Source organism: Oncorhynchus clarkii, chromosome 10 (genome assembly GCF_045791955.1).
Source record: "Oncorhynchus clarkii lewisi isolate Uvic-CL-2024 chromosome 10, UVic_Ocla_1.0, whole genome shotgun sequence".
NCBI lineage: Eukaryota > Metazoa > Chordata > Actinopteri > Salmoniformes > Salmonidae > Oncorhynchus > Oncorhynchus clarkii.
In genome coordinates this window covers 66276451-66302026 of record NC_092156.1, presented here as the reverse complement: position 1 = coordinate 66302026, position 25576 = coordinate 66276451, and the positions used below count along the sequence as shown (strand labels likewise).

General features: G+C 43.2%; 1 protein-coding gene across 2 annotated transcripts in view; it reads left to right on the top strand.

The window, feature by feature from the left end:
- The window catches only part of LOC139419020 (endothelin receptor type B-like), a 43533-nt gene that overhangs the window by 5043 nt on the left and 12914 nt on the right, over nucleotides 1-25576 (top strand). The window contains exons 1-2 of one of the 2 annotated variants that reach the window (XM_071168844.1): nucleotides 22885-23233; nucleotides 25422-25576. The exon at nucleotides 25422-25576 is cut by the window's right edge and continues 446 nt beyond it. In XM_071168844.1, the coding sequence (XP_071024945.1) occupies nucleotides 25441-25576 (136 nt within the window). In that variant the 5' untranslated portion in view covers nucleotides 22885-23233; nucleotides 25422-25440. Of the gene's footprint in view, nucleotides 1-22884; nucleotides 23234-25421 lie in introns of those variants that run through there. The other variant, XM_071168843.1, reaches the window with a different exon arrangement.

Here is a 25576-nt window from a genome sequence, read left to right as displayed (position 1 = left end):
TATGGCTTTTCAACCTCTGCCATATCGTGGATTCAGAGCTATCTATCTAATATAAGGGTTTTAATATAAGGGTTTTCCTTAATGGAAGCTTCTCTAATGTCAAGTATGTCAAGTGTGTTGTAGTGCAGGGGAGCTCTCTAGGCCCTCTACTCTTTTCTATTTTTACCAATGACCTGCCACTAGCATTAAACAAAGCATGTGTGTCCATGTATGCTGATGATTCAACCATATACACATCAGCAACCACAGCTAATGAAGTCACTGAAACCATTAACAAACATTTGCAGTCTGTTTTGGAATGGGTGGCCAGTAATAAACTGGTCCCGAACATCTCTAAAACTAAGAGCATTGTATTTGGTAAAAATGATTCCCTAAATTCTAGACCTCAGCTGAATCTGGTAATGAATGGTGTGGCTGTTGAACAAGTTGAGGAGACTAAATGACTTGGCGTTACCTTAGAAGATTGTAAACTATCATGATCAAAACATATAGATTCAATGGTTGTAAAGATGGGGAGAGGTCTGTGCGTAATAAAGAGATGCTCTGCTTTTTTGACACCCCAAGCCAAAAAGTAGGTCCTGCAGGATCTAGTTTTGTCTTAACTTGATTATTGTCCAGTCGTGCAGCTGGCCCAGAACAGAGCAGCACGTTCTGCTCTTCATTGTAATCAAAGGGCTGATATAGAGTGCATTCGGAAAGTATTCAGACCCCTTGACTTCTTCCACATATTGTTACGTTACAGCCTTATTCGAAAATTGTTTAAATAAATAAAAATCATCATCAATCTGCACTCAATAGCCCATAACGACAAAGCAAAAACAGGTTTTATATACATTTTTGCAAATGTATTAAATATAAATGACAGAAATACCTTATTTACATAAATATTCAGAACCTTTGCTATGAGACTTGAAAATTGCTCAGGTGCATCCTGTTACCATTGATCATCCTTGAGATGTTTCTACAACTTGATTAGAGACAACCTGTGGTCAAATTAAATTAATTGGACATGATTTGGAAAGGCACACACCTGTTTACATAAGGTCCCACAGTTGACAGTGCAGGTCATAGAAAAAACCAAGCCATGAGGTAGAAGGAATGGTCCATCGAGCTCCGAGACAGGATTGTGCCGTGGCACAGATCTCGGGAAGAGTACCAAACATTTCTGCACCATTGAAGGTCCCAAGAACACAGTGGCCTCCATCATTCTTAAATGGAAGAAGTTTGGAACCACCGAGACTCTTCCTAGAGCTGGCCGCCTGGCCAAACTAAGCAATAGGGGAGAAGGGCCTTGGTCAGGGAGGTGACCAAGAACACGATGGTCACTCTGACAGAGCTCCAGAGTTCCTCTGTGGAGATGTGAAAAACTTCCAGAAGGACAACCGTCTCTGCAGCACTCCACCAATCAGGCCTTTATGGTAGAGTGGCCAGACGGAAGCCAGACCTCAGTAAAAGGCACGTGACAGCCCGCTTGGAGTTTGCCAAAAGGCACCTAAAGGACTCTCAGACTATGAGAAAATATTTTTTTGGTCTGATGACACCAAGATTGAACTCTTTGGCCTGAATGCCAAGTGTCACGTCTGGAGGAAACCTGGCACCATCTCTACGGTGAGCATGGTGGTGGCAGCATCATGCTGTGGGGATGTTTTTCAGCGGCAGGGACTGGGAGACTAGTCAGGATCGAGGGAAAGATTAATGGAGCAAAGCATGGAGAGATCCTTGACAAAAACCTGCTCAAGAGTGCTCAGGACGTCAAACTGGGGCAAAGGTTCACCTTCTAATCACACAACGACCCTTAGCACAGAGCCGAGGCAATGCAGGAGTGGCTTCAGGACAAGTCTCTGAATGTCCTTGAGTGGCCCAGCCAGAGTCCGGACTTGAACCTGATCGAACATCTCTGGAGATGCCTGAAAATAGCTGTGCAGCGACGCTCCCCATCCAACCTGACAGAGCTTTAGAGAATCTGCAGAGAAGAATGAGAGAAACTCCCCAAATACAGGTGTACCAAACTTGTAGCGTCATACCCAAGAAGACTTGAGGCTGTAATTGCTGGCGAAGGTGTTTCAACAAAGTACTGAGTAAAGTGGAACTCCATTTCATATTGTTCAAATGAACAGCAAGCCTGGTTTCAGAAAACAGATAAAGCAACACCTCACAGCACAACGCCTCTCCCCTATTTGACCTAGATAGTTTGTGTGTGTGCTTTGGTATTGATATGTAGGCTGCGTGTGCCTCTTTTCATTTATTTTTTATTGATGTAGTTCTGTCCTTGAGCTGTTCTTGTCTATTAATGTTCTGTATTATGTAATGTTTCATGTTTTGTGAGGACTCCAGGAAGAGTAGCTGCTGCTTTCGCAACAGCTAATGGGGATCCTAACAAAATACCAAATGCCAAATGGTAGGAGCACCGGTTTGTGTCAAGAACTTCAACGCTGCTGGGGTTTTCACACTCTACAGTTTCACATGTGCATCAAGAATGGTCCACCACAATATTAGTAAGGTGTTCTTAATGTTTTGTACAATCGGCGTATGTTAAGTTCCCATAAGCTCCTACTTGGGTAATACTTTTGGTTTCTGAACCAGAATATTGCTCAACATTGGAATAAGACAAGATAAAATGCATGAGGGTTAAATATGTGATGTCATAGCTAAAGGATTACATTTGAAACATATCCCATGAAGCCGACAAAGGCTCTTACTCATACGATGAAGGGTGAGCCTGTTGGTTGATCTCAGACACATTGTCATCGACTCTTCACATGCATAGGAACTGAAGCCACATTTGCCTCTGAGCTATGGGGACTCAGAGCTGAAGGAACACCGGCCTTGTGAAGAGAGGAGCTTTTATCCAGATCAAAACCAGCTCTGATCTCATCTGGACCCTTCTGTTCCTGAAAAACAACACCGTGTCCTGTAAACACACACCAGTGGGATGGGAGGACGTCCAAACGAGACACACACACACACACAAAGGCATGGACACACACACACAAAAACACACACTCTCTCTTTGTCCAAGTCCATTCCTCCTGCAATTCCCGTCTTTCCCTCCCCTGGTGCAGCACACCCCTTCAGTACTGTAATTAGGAGACAGATGAAAGCAATACCGTCTTGTGTGTCAATGTAGCTGGTTACATCGAGCCAATCAACCCAGGCCATGGGGCCAGGTAAGCAAAATATGGGTACATCAGCTGTGAACATCCACCCCCTCTCCTCTGGCCCTCTAGCCCCATAAAGGTGACTGCCCGTAACCCCTGGTGACACGTGTAGTTGTCTTTGTGTAATTAAATCATCCTGGCTCTCGGGTCCATCCCATGAGAAACCTAGCTCGGGCAATCCCCACAGGTCAGGGTCTGCTGTTTTTCTTGGATGTGTTTCATGGAACCGCATGTTCTCACTGGGACCTCGGAAAAATCGTCCCCTTGGAAAAACAAAGCAGAGAAATTGGGATTTGGGCCTCGGTCGGACATTGGGTACACAGTATTTTAGGTCCTGTGTCTCGCCCCAGAGGCCTGAGTAGCCAAGGCTATGCATGGAAAGGTTCCTCCGGGCTCCTCCATAGGTGGTCTCCCATTTCAAAGAGGCTGGAGGTCTAGAGGCTTGTTTCCTGAATAACAGGCTCTTTATTTATTATTTAAGGACACACTGACTGGCTGTAGATCCTATGCTTTGCATCAGACCCGTAACAGGATTTGGCCTGAGAGGTCTTTGTGATGACAGAACTTCTTGTTGTTGTCTACTCCTCATTGTACCATTGTTATGGGGACGGAGGAATACAGTCATACCGGGCGCACTACTCTAAAGAGAACGTGACAAGATGCCTCTGAAGAGACCCTCTCCGTCAATGAATTGGGTCGACAAAGAAAGGGGGCCGTCTGAAACACCGTAAGGGGTGTGGAGAATAAGCGCAAAATAGAGTCCTCTTGTAATCTTTCATTTTAAAAGACTGAGGCGCAGGCGACTCTTCCTTACCTAAACACTACAGGCCACCTCCTACTCTGGCTACTATGGTGTTCATGCACCTTGGAAGTAGATGGAACATATTATTAGAGTATCAAGTTGCAGTAAGTGACCATTCTCTGTCTGGTCCTAAAACAACACTTTGTCATTATCATCGGTTCAGACTATGTTACAGTGCAGCTTGACAACGTAGGGCTTCTTAGGAAATGTCATCCGCCAGGAGAAGTACATTTCTCAGAGAGCTCCCTTCTGTATTGAATTTCCTGAGCTAATATTGAGTTCCGAGGTTCCCAGCAGAACCACATTTCTCGGGGTGAAAGATGACTGTGGAGCCCCTTTCAACAACACACACAGGAAGTAGAATAGGCCTGATCGTTCCACAGTAAAACGTCACTCTTAAAATCAGATCACATTTTATTTGTCACATGCTTCGTCAACAACAGGTGTGGACTAACAGTGAAATGCTCACTTACAGGCCCTTCCCAACAATGTAGAGAGAAATAAAATAGAGAAATAATAGACAAGTAAAACCCGTAATAATAAAAGTAATAATAAATACACAATGAGTAACGATATACTATATTGCTACAGGGTACCAGTACCCGTCGATGTGCAGGGGTACGAGGTAATTGAGGTAGACATGGACATATAACTGGAATAAAGTGCAAAAAGTGTTAAGGCAGGTTCTTAAATAGTGAACCAATAGCTATGCGGACTAACTATTTAGCAGGCTTATGGCTTGGGGATAGAAGCTGCTCAGGGTCCTGTTGGTTCCAAACTTGGTGCTTCGGTACCGCTTGCAATGTGGTAGCAGAGAGAACAGTCTATGACTTGTCAAATCACACACCAGCAGCCATCCACTCGTCCAGACAGACTGCCCAAGACAAGGGTGGGTCCAAAATAGCACTGTAGTACATCACTTTTGACCAGAGCCTTATGGTTCCTCATCAAAAGCAGTGCACAATACTGGAAAATAGGTACTGCCCAAGACTGCCCAAGACAAGGCAATTGCATAATTCTGTCATAGAGCCATTACTCATTGGTTGTTCAGATCAGTGCCCTCTGACACACTCTCTATAAATACAAGGTATATGAATCCAGTTGACCTTTATGTCTAGCTGTTGATCACTTTATGTAGAACGTTATACTGCCTCGCAGATAGATCAACAGTTTCATGTTGAATCAAAACTACCATAGGGACCAGTAGATGTCTACAGAACAGCATATTTTCCTTTTACATGCATATTTGTGGATATTTACGGTGGTTTTGTGGTTTGTTGAAATGTCTGTTCAGTTCAGCCACTGGTAAAGCCAGGAGACTTGTACTGGACTGGACAGTGTCCAACCTAAACACTATCCTCTATGCAGCAGTGTGCTGGTATGTAGGCTACTCTGATGCTAATCTGAGTGTAGGCACGTAACTCTTAACACATGGTGGAGTTGACACTAGCATTGAAAAAACTTGAATAATTATAAGCATGATGTACAGTAGGCTACGTTGTTATAAGGGTGTTGTTTGGCATCAATCAGATTGTTACATTGGGATTTGTGACATCACCCATCACTGAAAGCAAAAAGGTAGATAAGCAAATTGAACCGCACGTACCGAGGGATTTTTCTACATGGTTGTATTAACTGTTAGAAGAAATGCTTCAACAAGATTTGACAAACAAGAGCCTTAGGCACTAACAACATCCTGGTGTCATGGTGGTTGAGGACTATCCCCCGGGTTATTAGCACTTTTAATGACTCCCCATTTGACCATGGAGCCAGCAAGGGGCTGGATCATTAGCAAGGCTACTGGGGTTATGCTTCTAGGTGGAGGTATGGCTGTGGGGAGATCCTCTATACTGGTGCATGTAATCCACTCTCCTCAGAGGGTCGCTAACAGCAGGACGTCCCCTCTCTCATGCTGTTCCATGGATGATGACCTCAGTGAACCCGCACAGCATGTTGGGTGGTAATGAAGGACACTACATTTTCCGTAGCAGCTGAGGAGCGTTGGTAGCAACAACAAAAGCAGTACATATTGTGCTGTTCTATCGCGCATGCAGTGATGTCTGCTGGGAAAAAAATACAATGTTTGTTGTTTGCAGTAACTTCTTTGTTGTTGTAATATCCCAAATGGACACGGCTGTTCCACCATTAAAGATTCCAGCTTTAAGCCACGGGGTCATATTCAACAGCCACGGGTTCATATGACACATCGTTTTAAATGTTATTTCATGACGTTTATTTGACAGGGACCGTGTACAATTAAAACACACATCTCCCAGACAATGTTATGCATTGTATTGAATAACTCTGTTATATGAAAGCTTGGAGTCAGTCAATAGATTTGTTGATATTGTTAACTCATTATGAATATAATATAACTATGTTTAATATTCCTATGTAATAGAAGAGGCTGCCCAGGTTATATTAAATACATCACTTAACCGATGTTACCTGAATCCTGGCTGGAGAGGCATGCTTAACTCAAACTGGTGCACAAATCATTGATTCACATTAAAAAGTGTGTTATGCAGAAATATTTCACAGTCACAATCACCATTTTTCTTCCCTTTACACAATAGCGTGTTCTCAGCCACTCTCTTGTGCTTTAATACTAAACCTTAGAAGCCACCTACCAATCCACCTTAACACAAGAGTTATTTTCTGTTATGTATCTCATGATGTGTTTCTTTTCAGATGACCCCAGTGGGGAATGTTAAAACGTGAGGAACTGTAGTTCAATGGCTAAATAGACAAGCTTTACAACATGTATATTTTGATTTCCAGCAACATATACATTCTAACCTCTCATCTAAACTGTGTTGCATATCTTCACAAGTTCCCACACAGTTTTCCTCTTCATCTAGCATGTCGTGCTTAGAAAGCTGACATAACTGCTGGGGCTAGTATGCTCTGTGGTTAAAGAAGCAATCCTGGATTCAACAAAAACAACACAGCTATGGATGCAAGGACTGACCCAAAGACTGACCCACGGACTGACCCAAAGACTGACCCAAGGACTGACCCAAAGACTGACCCAAGGACTGACCCAAAGACTGACCCACGGACTGAACCAAAGACTGACCCAAGGACTGACCCAAGGACTGACCCAAGGACTGACCCAAGGACTGACCCAAAGACTGACCCAAGGACTGACCCAAAGACTGACCCAAGGACTGACCCAAGGACTGACCCAAAGACTGACCCACGGACTGACCCAAGGACTGACCCAAGGACTGACCATACATCCAAAAATGGATGACTTCCGCTGTAAAGGGAGTGTAATTTAGGCTCTCTTTAGACTCTAGTATATTCTGTATATTTCCCAAGCCACAGTTCACTAGTTCCCTAGGGGACCATTTACTCAGTCACGTAGCCCTGTAGAAAGAGTTGGTGTGAATCTCAAATGGCACCCTATTCCCTATATAGTGTACTAGGTTTTGAACATGGCCCTTTTCCTTAGTCACGTAGACTGTAGAAGTAGTGTACAACATATGGAATAGGGTGCCATTTGGGATGCTGAAACCTTAGTCGATCCATCACAACTTCACTAAAGTAAACCTCTATCTTCTTTTCACAATGTCATGTGATCAAAACACGTTTGGATAGCTAAAACATAATATTTGTCCTCGCTTGCATAGCAGATGTGCTCTGTTCCGTCAGGACATGTCAGTGTAAACAACCACAGGAAACGATGAGGACTCCCTCAACACGTGGTTCTCGCTCTCTTTCTCTGCCTTTCTCTCCCTAGCTCTGTCTCTCGGTCTCCGTCTCCGTCTCTCTAACTCTCTTTCTATCTCTCGCTCTCTGTATGTCTGGAGTTTGTTCCATGTGAACGAACCATCGTCAGATGATCCAAACCATCCGCCAGGAGACATCTGGTTGTCTGAGTCATTACTGACTGAACCAGACTGTATATTATTGCGTCATGTGTGGATATACATAAACTCTATTTACACTATTAAAAAGCTCAATCGTCAAGCCTGCTCTTGCTATATCCCATTGTAAACTAGGAGAGGAGCATCGCCTCCAGGATTGTGTGTGTGTGAAGGATCGCCTCCAGGGTTGAACAAGTTGAATGTCATACGTACATATCTTTGTGAGATTTACACGAGCATGAGTCATGACATGGTGCGGCATGCTACAAAATGGCAACTAACCCCGTTATCACAGCCCAGACCTCCCCCATATGTAATTGTGGTCACAAAGCTGTTTAAGTTCATGTGAACTGGGTTTCCTTGTGCCAGTTTGAGCTTGATATGTGAGTACAGTGGTGAGACTGCAGCTCTGTTTTGTTCTCATAAATCCAGGAAATGGTAGTCTTATGATCTTATAATATCTGTTCTTCATTTCTTAGCTTTTTCTTTCGTCTCGCCGAATGGCACTGTCCTTAACTTCCTCTCAGGATGTGGGGAAAACTGAGGTTTTTCTTTGTGTTTAATAAATGTGCGTGTTTCCCCAGTTCTCTCTCTTCCCCCACGTGACAGGCTGTGTTTTCCTCCACGGTGTCACACAAATTCCCATAAACAACAAAAACTGGCCTCAACATTTCAACATTCTTCAAGTTTTGAATTGTCTTGAAATACTAGCGTAGGACAGGTCAAGTTCAATGCACTTCTCCATCAATCTGAAACAACCAGGCGACCCCAACAGACCTAATGTCAGGCTTCTGGAAGGAAACACCAAACAATAAGAACACAATGATTAAAACAGCAGCACGAAATCTATGGTCAACAACCCACATCTGCATGACTGTGGTACTGTGTAGCAGACCTCGGTTCAAATACTATTTTGAATCTTTCAAATAGTTTCAGCATTTGTTTTAGCCTGCCTGGAGTGCCAGGTGAGCAGGGTGTGCATGCACTTTTGGGGCTTTTTAATTGGTTCCATTGCAACAGGTAAGCTCAATCAGGTTTAGCTAAAGTATTTGAAAGATTTCAAATAATATTTGAACCCAGGTCAGCTGTGTAGCTCTGCCCGTTGTAGCCTTGGCTGTGCACGCCATGCCCATTTCCTACCCTTTGATCCCTTAACACAGGAAACCACTGGATATAACAGGGTTTAGTCTGCATTACTCCCTCCAACCCAGAGACTGATGGACTCCGATGGTAAGACTGGGTACTGGCACAGTCTGTACGGCAGATTACTCATATCCTAAAGGCAACCACCAAACTGTCGAGAAGATACTGGCATCCGACCAGCAAATGGGCAGTACTGTTCTGTCACAACACTTAACTGTAACTCCCCAATCCCTCACAAAGTTAAACAATGGAGAATGCAATTCCTTGTGGGTTAGAATAGATTAATCTGCCAGGGTTTATACAACGGGTGGGTCTAATCTTGGATGCTGATTGGTTAAAACCGCATTCCAGCCGGTGTCTATTCCACAAGTTACCACCGGCTAAAGCGATGATTTCTTTTGGACTAGAAATTGGTTTTAAAGAATCCCCAGATTTGTATAAACCTTGCTGTCTATCTAATATTGTTTCAATATTGAAATTTGATCTCCGGCTGTCCCATAGTAATGAACGTGTAGGAGTCGGGTGTCGGAACGAGACAGGCAGGCAGCTTTTCTTAGCCAGTCGAAATCATGAATTAGCATCATTTTTATGGATATATAAACTCAGCAAAAAAAATAAATGTCCCTTTTTCAGGACCCTGTCTTTCAAAGATAATTCGTAAAATTCCAAATAACTACACATATCTTCACTGTAAAGGGTTTAAACCCTAAGGCTCTCCAGAGGGTAGTGAGGTCTGAACAACGCATCACCGGGGGCAAACTACCTGCCCTCCAGGACACCTACACCACCCGAAGTCACAGGAAGGCCAAAAAGATCATCAAGGACAACAACCACCCGAGCCACTGCCTTTTCACCCCTCTATCACCCAGAAGGCGAGGTCAGTACAGGTGCATCAAAGCGGGGACCAAGAGACTGAAAAACAGCTTCTTCTCAAGGCCATCAGACTGTTAAACAGCCACCACTAACATTGAGTGGCTGATGCCAACATACTGACTCAACTCTAGCCACTTTAATAATGAAAAGTTGATGTAATAAATGTATCACTAGCCACTTTAAACAATGCTACTTTATATAATGTTTACATACCCTACATTAATCATCTCATATGTATATACTGTACTCTAAACCATCTACTGCATCTTGCCTATGCCGTTTGGCCATATATTTATATGTACATATTCTTATTCATTCTTTTACACTTGTGTGTATAAGGTAGTTGTTGTTAGATTCCTTGTTAGATATTACTGCATGGTCGGAACTAGAAGCACAAACATTTCGCTACACTCACATTAACATCTGCTAACCATGTGTATGTGACAAATAAAATTTGATTTGATTTGTTCAATGAACCATAAACAATTAATGAACATGCACCTGTGGAACGGTCGTTAAGACACTAACAGCTTATGGACGGTAGGCAATTAAGGTCACAGTTATGAAAACTTAGGACACTAAAGAGGCCTTTCTACTGACTTTGAAAAACACCAAAAGAAAGATGCCCAGGGTCCCTGCTCATCTGCGTGAACATGCCTTAGGCATGCTGCAAGGAGGCATGAGGACTGCAGATGTGGCCAGGGCAATAAATTGCAATGTCCGTACTGTGAGACGCCTAAGACAGCGCTACAGGGAGACAGGACGGACAGCTGATCGTCCTTGCAGTGACAGACCACATGTCACAACACCTGCACAGGATCGGTACATCTGAACATCACACCTGCGGGACAGGTACAGGAACGTACAATCCCTCCATCAGTGCTCAGACTGTCCGCAATAGGCTGAGAGAGGCTGGACTGAGGGCCTGTAGGCCTGTTGTAAGGCAGGTCCTCACCAGACATCACCAGCAACAACGTCACCTATGGGCACAAACCCACCGTCGCTGGACCAGACAGGATTGGCAAAAAGTGCTCTTCACTGACAAGTCTTGCTTTGTCTCACCAGGGGTGATGGTCGGATTCGCATTTATCGTCAAAGGAATGAGCGTTACACCGAGGCCTGTACTCTAGCGCGGGATCAATTTGGTGGTGGAGGGTCTGTCATGGTCTGGGGCGGTGTGTCATCATCGGACTGAGCTTATTGTCATTGCAGGCAATCTCAACGCTGTGCGTTACAGGGAAGACATCCTCCTCCCTCATGTGGTACCCTTCCTGCAGGCTCATCCTGACATGACCCTCCAGCATGACAATGTCACCAGCCATACTGCTCGTTCTGTGCATGATTTCCTGCAAGACAGGAATGCCAGTGTTCTACCATGGGCAGCGAAGAGCCCGGATCTCAATCCCATTGAGCACGTCTGGGAACTGTTGGATCGAAGGGTGAGGGCTAGGGCCATTCCCCCATAAATGTCCGGGAACCTGCACGTGCCTTGGTGGAAGAGTGGGGTAACATCTCACAGCAAGAACTGGCAAATCTGGTGCAGTCCATGAGGAGGAGATACACTGCAGTACTTAATGCAGCTGGTGGCCACACCAGATACTGACTGTTACTTTTGATTTTGACCCTCCCCTTTGTTCAGGGACACATTATTACATTTCTGTTAGTCACATGTCTGTGGAACTTATTCAGTTTATGTCTCAGTTTTGGAATCTTATTATGTTCATACAAATATTTACACATGTTAAGTTTGCTGAAAATAAACACAGTTGACAGTGAGGACGTTTCTTTTTTTGTTGAGTTTACAAAGAAATTTCAATAGAAAACAGGTAAAACTAAATTAAATGCAGCTAGTTTGCAGTCTTTCCAGCTTCAGTATGAAGTGACTCTGTTAGCTGTGTTGTTGGCTAGCTCCTCTGAACAACAGAGTCCTGATGAGAGAACACATTTTCTATGCCAGGTGAAATTGCGCATTATTAGTTCATTGTTATTGATGTATGCAAATAAATGTCACTAGAACACAGCTTAAACAAATACAAATTCAGCTACTTTGTTGTTATTCTGGCTGCACTGTTTGATGTGACTGAAAGTTAGCCGTAGTTGGCTAGCTGGCAAGCAAGGGATAAGAACGTTGCCAGCCAGTGTGGCAATAGAACATTTTGAATGAACGACTGGCTCACGTCCATAGACACAGAACAAAGCCTAACTGATAGAACAATCGACCAGCCGGCTTGGGTAGGAACCCTAGATTTGTCACGACTTCCGCCGAAGTCTGCTCCTCTGCTTGTTCGTTCGGCGATCGACGTCACCGGCTTTCTAGCCATCGCCACTCCATTATTCATATGTCCATTTGTCTTGTCTTGTTTCCATACACACCTGGTTTTCATTTCCCCAATCAATCTACTTGTATTTAACCCTCTGTTTCCCATCATGTTTTGTGTGTAATTGTTGTCATGTCTAGTGATGTTCGTTTAGCGCTTTACTTTATTGTTCCGTTTTTCTGAGCGCGTTTGTTTTGTTGTGCTCCCGGTTTGGAACTATAATATAGTGCGCTTTATTTAATCATACTCTGCTCTCCTGCACCTGACTTCGTCTTCATGCACAGCCTGACAAGATTTGTGTCGGGACTATATCTCGTTGAATTTTTAAAATGAAAATACAATATGTCAATCATTATTTAAATATTTTGGTAACCCATTGTAAAAAAAAAAGTGATGATCCCCTTGAAGCCGGTGTTTGGAGGATGTACTCTTCTTCGTCTCAGGCCTGACAACACCCTGCCAATATATCCTCCAAACACCGGCTTCTCTGGCATTATCACTTAAATAGACACATAAGTGCGTCTTTATGACCACACAAAATTAGGGTCATACCGTTCATCATTTTAATTCAGTTGCATATTGTGGGATAATACCAAAACAGTCATTTAGCTAGAGAGCTTGTCGGAAAATGTTAGATTTTTGATTAATGAACTACTTTCAACTGCCATCAACTGCCATTCCTGCTAAAACTTTAAAGCACAGCTGTGTGAGTACCCTGGGTTGCGTGTTGATGTTGTGGCGGTCAGAGTACTGAAGTGTACAGGCAGTGTTAAGGCAGGTGGGCCCTTAAGCATGCTGTGACCCCCAGGCCTACTCAGGACCACAATTATGAAGGTCAAAAGTCAGTTTAATGCCGGGGGCTAATCGTCCTTAGATATGCATATCCCCTTGAACCACGGCAATCAGTGCTGATCAGCCAGATGTTACGGTATTGGGACAACTGCAAGTGTGTGAGAAAGTAATGAGAATGTACTGGAATATACGATAAATAAATATTTTCCATGAAGCCAATTTGAATTACAGAAAATTCATAGGCTTTTTTCAGTTAATTACCCCAATAAAATGTTCTAACATTATTTTAGTTTACTTTGATTTATCTATAAAGTATAGGAAGTGGCATTCCATCCTGGCATCATGTATAAAATGTCAAATGTGTTGCACTAACCATCTACATGTAAATGATTACATAACCCTGTCTTAATTCACACTTACCTCAGAGCTTTTCTTACTAACATGCTCTAATTCACATTTATGTGGCACTTAAAATGATCTAGCCATCACAGTCCCCATATAATATTTAAGTGTTACCTCAGAGTACAGCTCAGAAAAGTCACAGCTAGTCCACATCACATTCACACACGTCTAGCTGTAACACACACCATGATTTCTCTCTCAGCCTCTAATCACTGCCAGATAATGTGTGTCCTCTCCCCTCTGACCTCTCACCTCTTGCCTCCCCCTCTCTCTCTCACACTGGCTGTGGCGATTCTGGGAAGGATAACACCCTGGAGGTTACTACCCCACTACCCCAGCACGCTGGAGGATCCAACCCCAGGAAGAGGTCACATGTTGGGGCAGGGGAGGCAGGGGGGCTGGAGGGGATTCCCTGTGGTCCATTAATCACAGAGCAGGATAAACACAGCTGGAGCAGGAAAGGGTGATAGATCGTAGATAGAGATTCTGTAGGAGACAAGAGGCATGCCGAAATCATACTAGTTCCATAGCACGCCCTCCGTTTCACAACGTGACGTCTCTGTCTCTCTGACAGGTGAATCAACATGGAGGTGAATGATGATCATAATATAGCTAAATGTAACATTGTTATTTTGGTGGTCTGGCCTGTATTCAAATGTGTTGGTAATTTCTTGTCTGTTTAGATTAGGATTGGATCATTCCTGGAACTTTCAATAAATTCCCTGGTTTTCCAGTAATCCTGTTTGGATTATGATGTAACCTGGTTTTTCTGGTAAATTTACATGATTTATTCTTGCTATTTTGAACATCTTTATTAACTCCAAAATAAACTTAGTAGACTAAGTTCTAGTCATTCAAATAAAGCAGCCCAACAGTTACCGTGTTCATAAAGCAAGACGTGGAAGCGAGCTGAACCATCGTGTTATCTGGAGCAGGATGACAGACTGGTTATGCAGCTTCTCCAGTTAATGAATCAGGTCAAGTAGAGTTTCTCTCAGTGTGAAAAAGAGTCAAGCATTCTCTTGCCTTATAAGTAGACAGTTCAGTACTTTTGGTCCTACATTCTTTTATGGAGCGTTTCAGTACAGAGGAACCGTTGACCTTTCCGGTAACTTTTCAGTGTAGAAAAGGGGACTGAAATTGCATCAAATAGCTTGTGTAGCATCGACTATGGAGTAATGTCCACTCTTTACTGATTTTAGTACTGTAGCATTTTTTGAGTCAAGATACTTCATCAGACAAAATAATGATCAATCAATCAAGTGCTGGGCCTACCCACGTTTCTTGTTATTTATGTATGTGATAGATGTTTGTGCAACTTTGAACTTTACCCAATACAGAAATCAGTTGGGATGCACGTATTATGTATAGCCATAGTATTTTGTCGGTACAGACAGGTGTTTCCACCTTCGCAGCTTGGGAATGTGTGTTTAGGTGTGTTTAGATCGCACAAACAATCGACTGGATGTGCAGCCATTGAACTTCCTTCGGAAGACAGGAAGTGCTTTATAATTACGTTTTAACTGTATTGGGTTCTCACCCCTGGTGTCCTCCAAGACATAAATATTTATTTTGACCTTCAATCGCTTCTGTCTTAGTTCATGTTTTCAGTCAAAAAGCATTTGGGCCTGGCATGAAGCAACACCAAACTGTCACAAATGACAGAGGCTACATCAATTCCCATCCCAAAGTTCAGCAACCTGATACATAATTGTGTTTATTTGTAGCCAAGAATTTCCTTAAAACAATACGCCATGCTGCCATGCATTCATAAAATAATAATACAATTCTTGTTTTGGATGAGCGAGGAGAGGCTTAGCTACATTTGGCCTCTGCGTTTTCAGCTTTCAGCTGTCGCCTCACTCCAATAGCCTGACTAGGGTTTGTAGCCGAGCCAAGGGAACCAACCGCAAGACCCAAAGCTTATGTTTTACTCTAACACCCATACAACAAAGAGGAACATTAATCAACTCATATAAATGTCAAGGGGCTCAAATAAAATGCAAAAGTTGCAGAAAAAGTCCTCTCTAAAGGGGTTCATTACACGCTCCAATGAATGAGCATTAATGGCCCATGTGCTACACATCAAAGTGGAACTCAACACTGTTTGCAATCTGGACGATTAAAAACAAGGGGAATGAAATGTTCTGGATTGATAAACAAAGCAGAAGGACTGGCTCAGATGAAATACCAGCTTGCGGGATGACCTTTTAGGCTAGGGAGGATACAGTTTATGTCAGAATTGACCAGAATGGACTTTTTGTAGCAGGTTAGGAGAATTTACGCAGCAGGTTAGAAGGATTAACAAAGCAGGTTAATATAATTAGGTTAAGGTTAGGAAAGGGTTAGGGTTAGCAAAAATGCTAAACATTTTTTCTTTTGACTTCAATTTCATATAAACTGTATCCCATCTAGCCATTAGTTTAGAGAGGCACAGGTGGGCCCCATTGACTGATTACCATCATTAGCTACTAGCATGATGTCGTTGCTGCGGTAGCCACAGAAGAACAAGGGGGCGTTTTGTATCGGCTTCTCCGGGGCACCTGCACTTGGCTAGATAAGCCACACAACCACCAACCAACCATTCTCATATGATCAGTACAGAGTTTATCTGCTGTTTCCTATAGCCATATTATTACATATCATTATACATTCATATCTAGCAGGCCTTTAGCCTTTCGTCGACTACACAGGCCTCTGACAGATTCTCGGAGTTCGCTCCACAACGGCTGCTTTGTTTACCAAGCAGATGGATGCAATTGAAGGGAAAAATACATTCAAAGACTTCCCCTACCATCAATTGATAGCAGATCTTTATTCAACCTCTCAAACAACAAACCCAACATGTGGCGTTCCTTTTACCTGTGAAATCTATTTTCTCCTCTATCTTCATCCAACCGTCTGTCTGTTTCCCTTGGAGTTGCCATACTTGTGATCTCCCTGCGTTGGCCGGTGCCGTGGTTTGCGGGTGCGACTCAGCTCTGTCTATAACTAGCACGACATGCCCCAATCGTCCCCAGATGTTTCCAGAAGACCCAAACCTGCCCTGGGGTGAAGGTTTCTGACCCCATGGAGCGGCTCCTGGATCTTGGATCACAGCCCCAAATCCTGTTTGTTTTTTCCCCATTGATGTCATATGGGGTTGGATTTCTGAATGGAGGCTTTCTCTGAAACCTTCTCTGTTGTGTTGGTTCAATTTATCTGTGTTTGTATCGCCAGTAACATTGAGCAAGGAATGAGGGTTTTCTCTCGGGATAGTCAGCGACTAGCGGTGTTGTGTTGATTCAACGCAGGGATGGACAACTTTGAGGGGGTGTGGGGGTTACAAAAAAATCTGAAGTCATCATGAGTGGCCAAAGTTTGTCGCGGGTCTGCGTACCCACGTATATGCACATTGTGATCAAAATATTTTAGTGGCCCCCCTCTTGACAGTATGCAATTCTACACATTTGGCCAGGGGCTGTAGAGAAAATGTTGCCGTTGTAAAGCAAATATGCTGCAATTCTGCACATTTTGCAATGGGGCGGAGAGAAGATTTAGCAATTGTAAACTAATTTCATGCAATTCTACAAATTTTGCCATAGGGCAGAGAGAAATGTTTGCCGTTTTTAATATGATATCTGAGCGAGACTGACTTACAAAATCAATGGGGGACCCCCGGCCGGTAATTTGTGTAGATACCTAGCCACTAAATAAACAATTTAAAAAAATAGCAATACAAAATAATTGAGCTGACATGGGCTAAATGAGTGACTGTCAGTGACTGACATAAGAGAAAAACGGCACAACCAAATTTCGAAATTGCACCTTGTGTATTCTACTATTCTAACTCTCAACAGAAAGTTGAGACCCCGACTGAGTCCGCCCCCCCCCCCAAAAAAAAAATATTACATACGGGAATATACACACACACACACACACACACACACACACACACACGTATATTTTTGGGGGGGATTGCTAAGAATAAGCAACGGAGAAAGATGGTATTGTGTTAGACTGCTGGAGATAGCAAGGGAGGTGCTGGACTCTAAAGCAGGGAAATGGTGCTGGACAGCAAGAAGATATGGCAGGAGAAGATATACCTTCTACTTTGAGAAGACAGTCCGTCAGTGAGCACCTTGTCACGATAAGTTATGATAAGATCCATTTGCATTGGCTGGAGGTGGTTGGTGAAGACTGATGCCTGGGGAGAGGATTCATCATGGGGTTGATGCATCACTGGCTTGTCTGTCTGTAGGGGCCCTCTCATTTCCTCTACACACAGTCTTCAAAAGAGACAATGCAGCGGCACATACATTTAGATTTGAGTCATTTAGCAGACGCTCTTATCCAGAGCAATTTACAGTTAGTGCATTCATCTTAAGATACAGTTGAAGTTGGGAAGTTTACATACACTTAAGTTGTAGTCATTAAAACTTGTTTTTCAACCACTCCACAAATGTCTTGTTAACAAACTATAGTTTTGGCAAGTCGGTTAGGACATCTACTTTGTGCATGACACAAGTCATTTTTCCAACAATTTTACACAGACAGATTATTCCACTTATAATTCACTGTATCACAATTCCAGTGGGTCAGAAGTTTACATACACTAAGTTGACAGTGCCTTTAAACAGATTGGAAAATTCCATGATGATGTCATGGCATTAGAAGCTTCTGATAGGCTAATTGATTTTAGTCAATTGGAGGTGTACCTGTGGATGTATTTCAAGGCCTACATTCAAACTCAGTGCCTCTTTGCTTGACATCATGGGAAAATCAAAAGAAATCAGCCAAGACCTCAGAAAAAAAATTGTAGACCTCCACAAGTCTGGTTCATCCTTGGTACCACGTTCATCTGTACAAACAATAGCATGCAAGTACAAACACCTTGGGACCACGCAGCCGTCATACCGCTCAGGAAGGAGACGCATTCTGTCTCCTAGAGATGAACGTACCTTGGTGCGAAAAGTGCAAATCAATCCCAGAACAACAGCAAAGGACCTTGTGAAGATGCTGGAGGAAACCGGTACTAAAGTATCTATATCCACAGTAAAACAAGTCCTATAACAACCTAACCTGAAAGGCCGCTCAGCAAGGAAGAAGCCACGGCTCCAAAACCGCCATAAAAAAGCAAGACTACGGTTTGCAACTGCACATAGGGACAAAGATCGTACTAACAAAAATAGAACTGTTTGGCCATAATGACCATCGTTATGTTTGGAGGAAAAAGGTGGAGGCTTTCAAGCAGAAGAACACCATCACAAACGTGAAGCACGGGGTGGCAGCATCATGTTGTGGGAGGGACTGGTGCACTTCACAAAATAGATGGCACCATGAGGAAGGGAAAATTATATGGATATATTGAAGCAACATCTCAAGACATCAGTCAGGAAGTTAAAGCTTGATTGCAAATGGGTCTTCCAAATGGACAATGACCCAAGCATACTTCCAAAGTTGTGGCAAAATGGCTTAAGGACAACAAAGTCAAGGTATTGGAGTGGCCATCACAAAGCCCTGACTTCAATCCTATAGAAAACTGAAAACGCGTGTGCAAGCAAGGAGACCTACAAACCTGATTCAGTTACATCAGCTCTGTCAGGAGGAATGGGCCAGAATTCATCCAACTTATTGTGGGAAGCTTGTGAAAGGTTTCCCGAAACATTTGACCCAAGTTAAACAATTTAAAGGCAATGCTACCAATACTAATTGAGTGTATGTAAGCTTCTGACCCACTGGGAATGTGATGAAAGAAATAAAAGCTGAAATAAATCATTCTTTCTACTATTATTCTGAAATGTCACATTCTTAAAATAAAGTGGTGATCCTAACTGACCTAAGACAGGGTATTTTTACTAGGATTAAATGTCAGGAATTGTGAAAAACTGAGTTTAAATGTATTTGGCTAAGGTGTATGTAAACTTCTGACTTCAACTCTAGCTACAGTAGGTGGGACAACCACATACAGTGTCACAGACATAGTAAGTAATTTTTCCTCAGCAGAGTCAGAGCTATAAGTGTGGGGGGGGGGGGGGGGGGGGTCAAGTGCAAGTGTTGGTTCAGGATTCATATTTATTTTACTGAGTAGAAGGCAACGCAAATGTTTTGAGTTTGTCGAAGAGGAGGTGCCTTTTCCTGAGAATTTCTCCATAATCAAATTTTTACTGATTTCAAATACTTTGTGTATTGTTTCGCTTCCTGAGTTTGTAATTATTTCCCTCTGAAACAGACATCAGGCAGATGTGCTGTGGTGATGACGTCCGGGAGGTCTTCAGCCTTGAGTGCATCTTCAAGGGCTGTCCAAAAGGAGGAAAGAACGGACATACCCATTCAACGTCATTCTCTACGGGTCTAGACTCTAGCTCTTATCGCCAAGCATGTGGGGCCAGATTAGAGCAGGTCTCCAGGAATGCGTTTGGGGCTCTAATTGCCATGTCCAAGACAACACTATCAGTCCCCTGTCTCAGTCTGCTCTCAGAACACACAACTGTATGTATAGCCAGAAAGAATTATGAGCATAGCTTAATATTGTCTGTTCACTTCTCTCCATGCATTGATTGAAATATGCTCATAGCATTGTAACTGCTGTAGGTAGTTGGGAGACGCTTTCAGGCTTTGTCACTTGTCCAGTGTCTGGTTCCAAAACAAATATGAAGTGAGCATAACATGGAGCTACTCTCCAACCATGTATCTTATTAACTCATGTAACACATTAAAAGTGAAAGGATTGGGATCACTGAGAGAAGAAAACAAAAAATGCTACTATAGTAACTCTAGCACTGAAAAAACTGGGAGCCGGACTGGTTGTCATAGCTGACATGGTTTATAGTCAGCATATTTCGGTGTGGGGTGGGCTGGGGTGGGGGGGGGTGGAACTGTTCTAGGGATGTGCTGTCCTCTTTCCGGGAACTAAAATGAATAATCTATTTTTTTTCTAGTTGTGAGACAGCGAGGAGCCACCCTTCTCATGGCATTTGACCCTGCTCTGTCCTTAAAAAGACAGTGAAAACACAAAACTTCCTGTTCAAGACAAAATTGAAAGTCTCATCTTAGTCCGAGTACGTATTTCAGCCAAAATTAGCGACGTCAGATTCAGAGGAAATTAGTATTTTTTTGGATCCTCTGCAAAAGTCTGACATGTATTTCACAACAGTACGTGTTTCTTCACAGGCTTGATGAGTAATTTCCCATCATTCCTTATTGACTCAACCTCAGCCATTCTGATCTTAATCCAATCTTGATTGGATAACGGTCCGATGGCATATCGTAATGAAATAAATTGAACTCATGTGCTAACATGAATTACACTATCACAACTGTGATTATACATCCATCATTGAGTTATCCTGCATTCCCTTTTCCAAGTTGATCTGTTTTCACAGTAATCCCTCTCTCCAATTAACCAAGAAATTCAGTCAAAGTCACTACAGTTTGTCACTGATTGTCACAATAAAATTGGCCTCTAACTTCTTTCCCATTTCTCTCTCTCTTTTCCCTTTTTGTCATTTGGAGCAAGTGCCCCAGATAAGAAATTGCTTACATCCCACTCAGTGTGGGACTGGGTGGGTTGCTTCCCACAGGGTATGTACCAATGTGCAGAGAGCACACTTCGACAGATGCCATCAGAGAACAAGCATATGAATTACCAGGCAGCCTGCCATCCAGCGAGTTCACACAGAATGCCATTAATACCTGATGAACAGTCAGACAACAACACAACAACAACATGAAAGCCGTGGCAACTGGGACCCAGGTAAAGGTTCCATCATTTATATATTAATGGTTTTATTAACAAAGACTTCCAACTAGCAGCTAGCGAAACCCCTCAAAAGTTACAATGATGGAGGCGTCAAAGCTTGATGCCAGGCTGCAGCAACCAGGGGACCCGTCAGCGAATCACGTCCCGATGAATAAAAGATAACGCCACTGTTGACCAATAACTAATTCAGAAGCCATGAGATATTAATGGATACAATTAAAGAAAACACAATCCTTTTAAATTTAAATTGCGGTAGATATTAGCATTATCCAATTAAGTCCCAATTTATATTAAGTAGGTAAAGTACCTTTACAAGAGTACTATAATTGGATGGGATCAGTGAATTTGTTATTGGGGCTTAATTAGAAACGCATGAAGGAAAGGCTTTGTTAAGTCTTTAAATGTTCATTACTAAAATAGGGCACATGATGTTATGATCTACGTGATATTTTACATTATTATTATACAATTAATAGTCAACCAATGATTAAATGCATAAAATATCTGAAACAATTAATAGTAAGGGATGTATTTACACCATATAAAAAGTGTATATTTTCTCTCATATTCCATCTCTTCTTGGTACAGGGCATGACATGGCACGCAAAACATTATTACTTGATTATCATAAATATTTCCACTTTTACAAGGTAATATTTTCCACGGGAGGCTCTGATAACATCAGACACACTGTTTTCATTAATATGACGATGTGATCCAAAGTGTTGTTTAATGAGATGATAGCTACAGCCTGACCTTAATGGAAAGAAGCCTACACTTAGGCCAGGAGAATGTACCAGCGAAGGGCACGGGGGAGGGAAGGGAATATTGGAGTGCTGCTGATACAGAAAACACTACTTTGCCCTCTCGGAGGATGTTCAATCAGCTTTTAGGAATGGCCCTTAACTTCAACAAGGCCTGGGGGCCCACAAGTAATCAAGCGGTGTGTGTGTGTGTACCTTATCTGTTTGCACGTTATCTTATCTTTCTTGTGATATGGAACTCCATTGTCCAGGTTCTTTATTTAGCTAAACAGTTGCTGTGTCAGCTCGTTGGGAGAGAGAAGGGCCGACCTTGGCCTGCTTGGATAGCCTCTCTTCCTGCTTTTAGACAATGTATTGATAACGGGCCCATTTGCTAAGTGTATAGTTATGGAACGAGTAATGGACACCGATGGAGAGGATCTCACATTCCTCATCATTATTGACATGCCTCACTCTTCTTTGTTACCTAGCAACTCACAACATCTATCAGTCTGGACATTATGTACTTTGTGCCGTACATGTCTATAGGACAATATATCAAATATATGTAAAAAGTAATGTTTCAAAGAAAGTTTGGTTCCGCTCTCTTTACTACCCTTCCCTTTCCATCTCAGGTTCAAATCAAGACGACTGGGAAATGCACATTTAGTTCCGACTGCCCTCCTCACATTTCCTTACGATGTTCATCTCGGTTTCCTTTAGTGGGAAGAAACGGTTGAGCCGTGTACAGGGCTAGAATCTGATCTGGGATCTGAGGAAAGGAGAGAGAGGAGCATACTGACTGGGGACTGTGTGGTTCCCAGATACCCGGTGCGTGAGTGTGGGAGTGTGTGTGTGTTTGTGTATATGGGAGTGCGTTGTGCCCCTGAGATTATTTTCAGCAGGCAGTGCAGAGATGAGAGAGAGATGAGAGAAGGAGTGAGAGAAGGAGAGAGAGAGAGAGAGGAGAGAGAAAGAGAGAGAGAGGAGAGAAAGGAGAGAGAGAAAGATAGAGAGAGTGGCTGCTGTTGCTGTTTCCTATGGGGGGCCTGTTACCGAGGGGAGGTGGAGATTTACACTCCCTCTCAGTCAAAGTGCTCCCTCCACTCCTGCGCTCTGAGACACACACAGACACACACACACACACACACATGCTCCCAACTCTCCACAGGAAAACCCAGAGCCTAATGCGCAGCACCTCACAGGCAGCACACTGCCACGTACGTTGGGCAAACCAAACCAAGTGGGACACTAACTCCGACTCTGCGACTTTGATAGTTGGTTAATTACTCATGTGATGTGATTCAGATGTCTAGGGGCTTCAACAGAAAGTTCGCCTGACGGTTCCAACAGGGGAGGCAGGAGCAGACATTTTAGGAGAGCAGAGCGGTAGGTGAAAACCAAACCTATTTATTATTTATCAATATATCAGTTTACGTGCCGTCACACGGGGTCCCAGTAGTGTGGTGCCTGATGCTAAACGGTGATGCTACATGAAGTGCTGGATGCTAAATAGGTTTTTGTGTACTAACTAGGTGACATCTGGGACTTTGAATAGGATGTAACACTCTTCATGGCTAGCTGGAGAGGCACTGTGTTCTGTTGTGATGAAACACTCTTCATGGCTAGCTGGAGAGGCACTGTGTTCTGTTGTGATGAAACACTCTTCATGGCTAGCTGGAGAGGCACTGTGTTCTGTTGTGATGAAACACTCTTCATGGCTAGCTGGAGAGGCACTGTGTTCTGTTGTGATGAAACACTCTTCATGGCTAGCTGGAGAGGCACTGTGTTCTGTTGTGATGAAACACTCTTCATGGCTAGCTGGAGAGGCACTGTGTTCTGTTGTGATGAAACACTCTTCATGGCTAGCTGGAGAGGCACTGTGTTCTGTTGTGATGAAACACTCTTCATGGCTAGCTGGAGAGGCACTGTGTTCTGTTGTGATGAAACACTCTTCATGACTAGCTGGAGAGGCACTGTGTTCTGTTGTGATGAAACACTCTTCATGGCTAGCTGGAGAGGCACTGTGTTCTGTTGTGATGAAACACTCTTCATGGCTAGCTGGAGAGACACTGTGTTCTGTTGTGATGAAACACTCTTCATGGCTAGCTGGAGAGGCACTGTGTTCTGTTGTGATGAAACACTCTTCATGGCTAGCTGGAGAGGCACTGTGTTCTGTTGTGATGAAACACTCTTCATGGCTAGCTGGAGAGGCACTGTGTTCTGTTGTGATGAAACACTCTTCATGGCTAGCTGGAGAGGCACTGTGTTCTGTTGTGATGAAAAAGTATTCAAATGTAGATCTCAGTTTTTTTTACCTCCTTGGTCTGAACTCAGTGAGTCTATATTGTACATTCATAGAAAGGGCTTTTAAAAACTCTGTAAAGTTTTACCTGAAATACACTATTATATTACTTTGAATATAACCTGGTAATTATATAAATGTAAGTATTTGATTTACATATTGATAGTAGGGTTAATTTCTAACTGGTTAAAAAAATATATATATATATTTTGAGAGAACTTAGGATTTTTTCATGTAACATCTTCACTCAACTCTCAAACAATAGGGGCGGCAGGGTAGCCTAGAGCATAGGACTAGCTGACAAGGTACAAATCTGTAGTTCTGCCCCTGAACAGGCAGTTCAACCCACTGTTCCTAGGCCGTCATTGAAAATAATAATTTGTTCTTAACTGGCTTGCCTAGTTAAAGAAAAGCTGTATTGTGTAATATAACACTGACTAGACATGAGCCTGATCTGATTCTTTCATGTTAAAATGTCTCATTGTTTTCTAACCGCTAGTCTGAGTCTTTAAATTAAAACCAGAAGGGAGAATGCAGGGCAGAGGAAACCACACTGAAGAAGCCACGCAAGGGGCGCATTGTCAAAACAATATAAAGCCCTGCCTGGCTCTCTCTCTGTGTGTGTGTGTGTGTGTGTGTGTGTGTGTGTGTGTGTGTGTGTGTGTGTGTGTGTGTGTGTGTGTGTGTGTGTGTGTGTGTGTGTGTGTGTGTGTGTGTGTGTGTGAGCCTGCGTGAGTGTGTGTAATATGGGCTTGTAGCCCACACACTCCTATTAGCACAAAGCCTTTGCTGATTATTACTTCCAGAAATGACAGAGAAGAGAGGAGACGCTTCATATTGTTTGACTGTAACCAGTCGTGGCATCTTCCCATCTGTGCCCCCTTGGCAAAACCTGTTTGAAGTCTGAAGGAGGTTGTTTTACTTCCCCTAGCAGTTGGAGAGGATGGGAGAGGACCCACTGTGATGTGTAACTTTTGACTGACACATTCTGGTTTTGGCTCCATTTCTGAGGAGATGTTCCTGGAGTCGGACAAAAGTATACAGTTGTTGCAGTCGATTCAATTGAGTTTTGTTTTGTTGCTTGCAAAGTTTGCTGGATGAAATAACCCATATGCTTTTTTTCCCTGTCTCCCTTCATCTCTGTCTTTCTGTTTCTCTCTCTCTCTCTGACTTGCTCTCCCTCCCTCTCTCTCTGACTTGCCCCCCTCTCTCTCTAACTTGCTCTCCCCCCTCTCTATCTCTCTCCCCTCCCTTGTCTCTCTCGCTCACCAGCTCTCACCACCAGCAGTACATGGGGAACCCCTACACTATCTGTCCATCTCCTGAGACAAAGCGTGGAATGTGTTCTATAATGGGCGCCCCAATCGTACATGTGTTGGTGCTAATGGCCGTCATGGCCGCCCTGCCTGGCCCTGGAATGTGTCAGA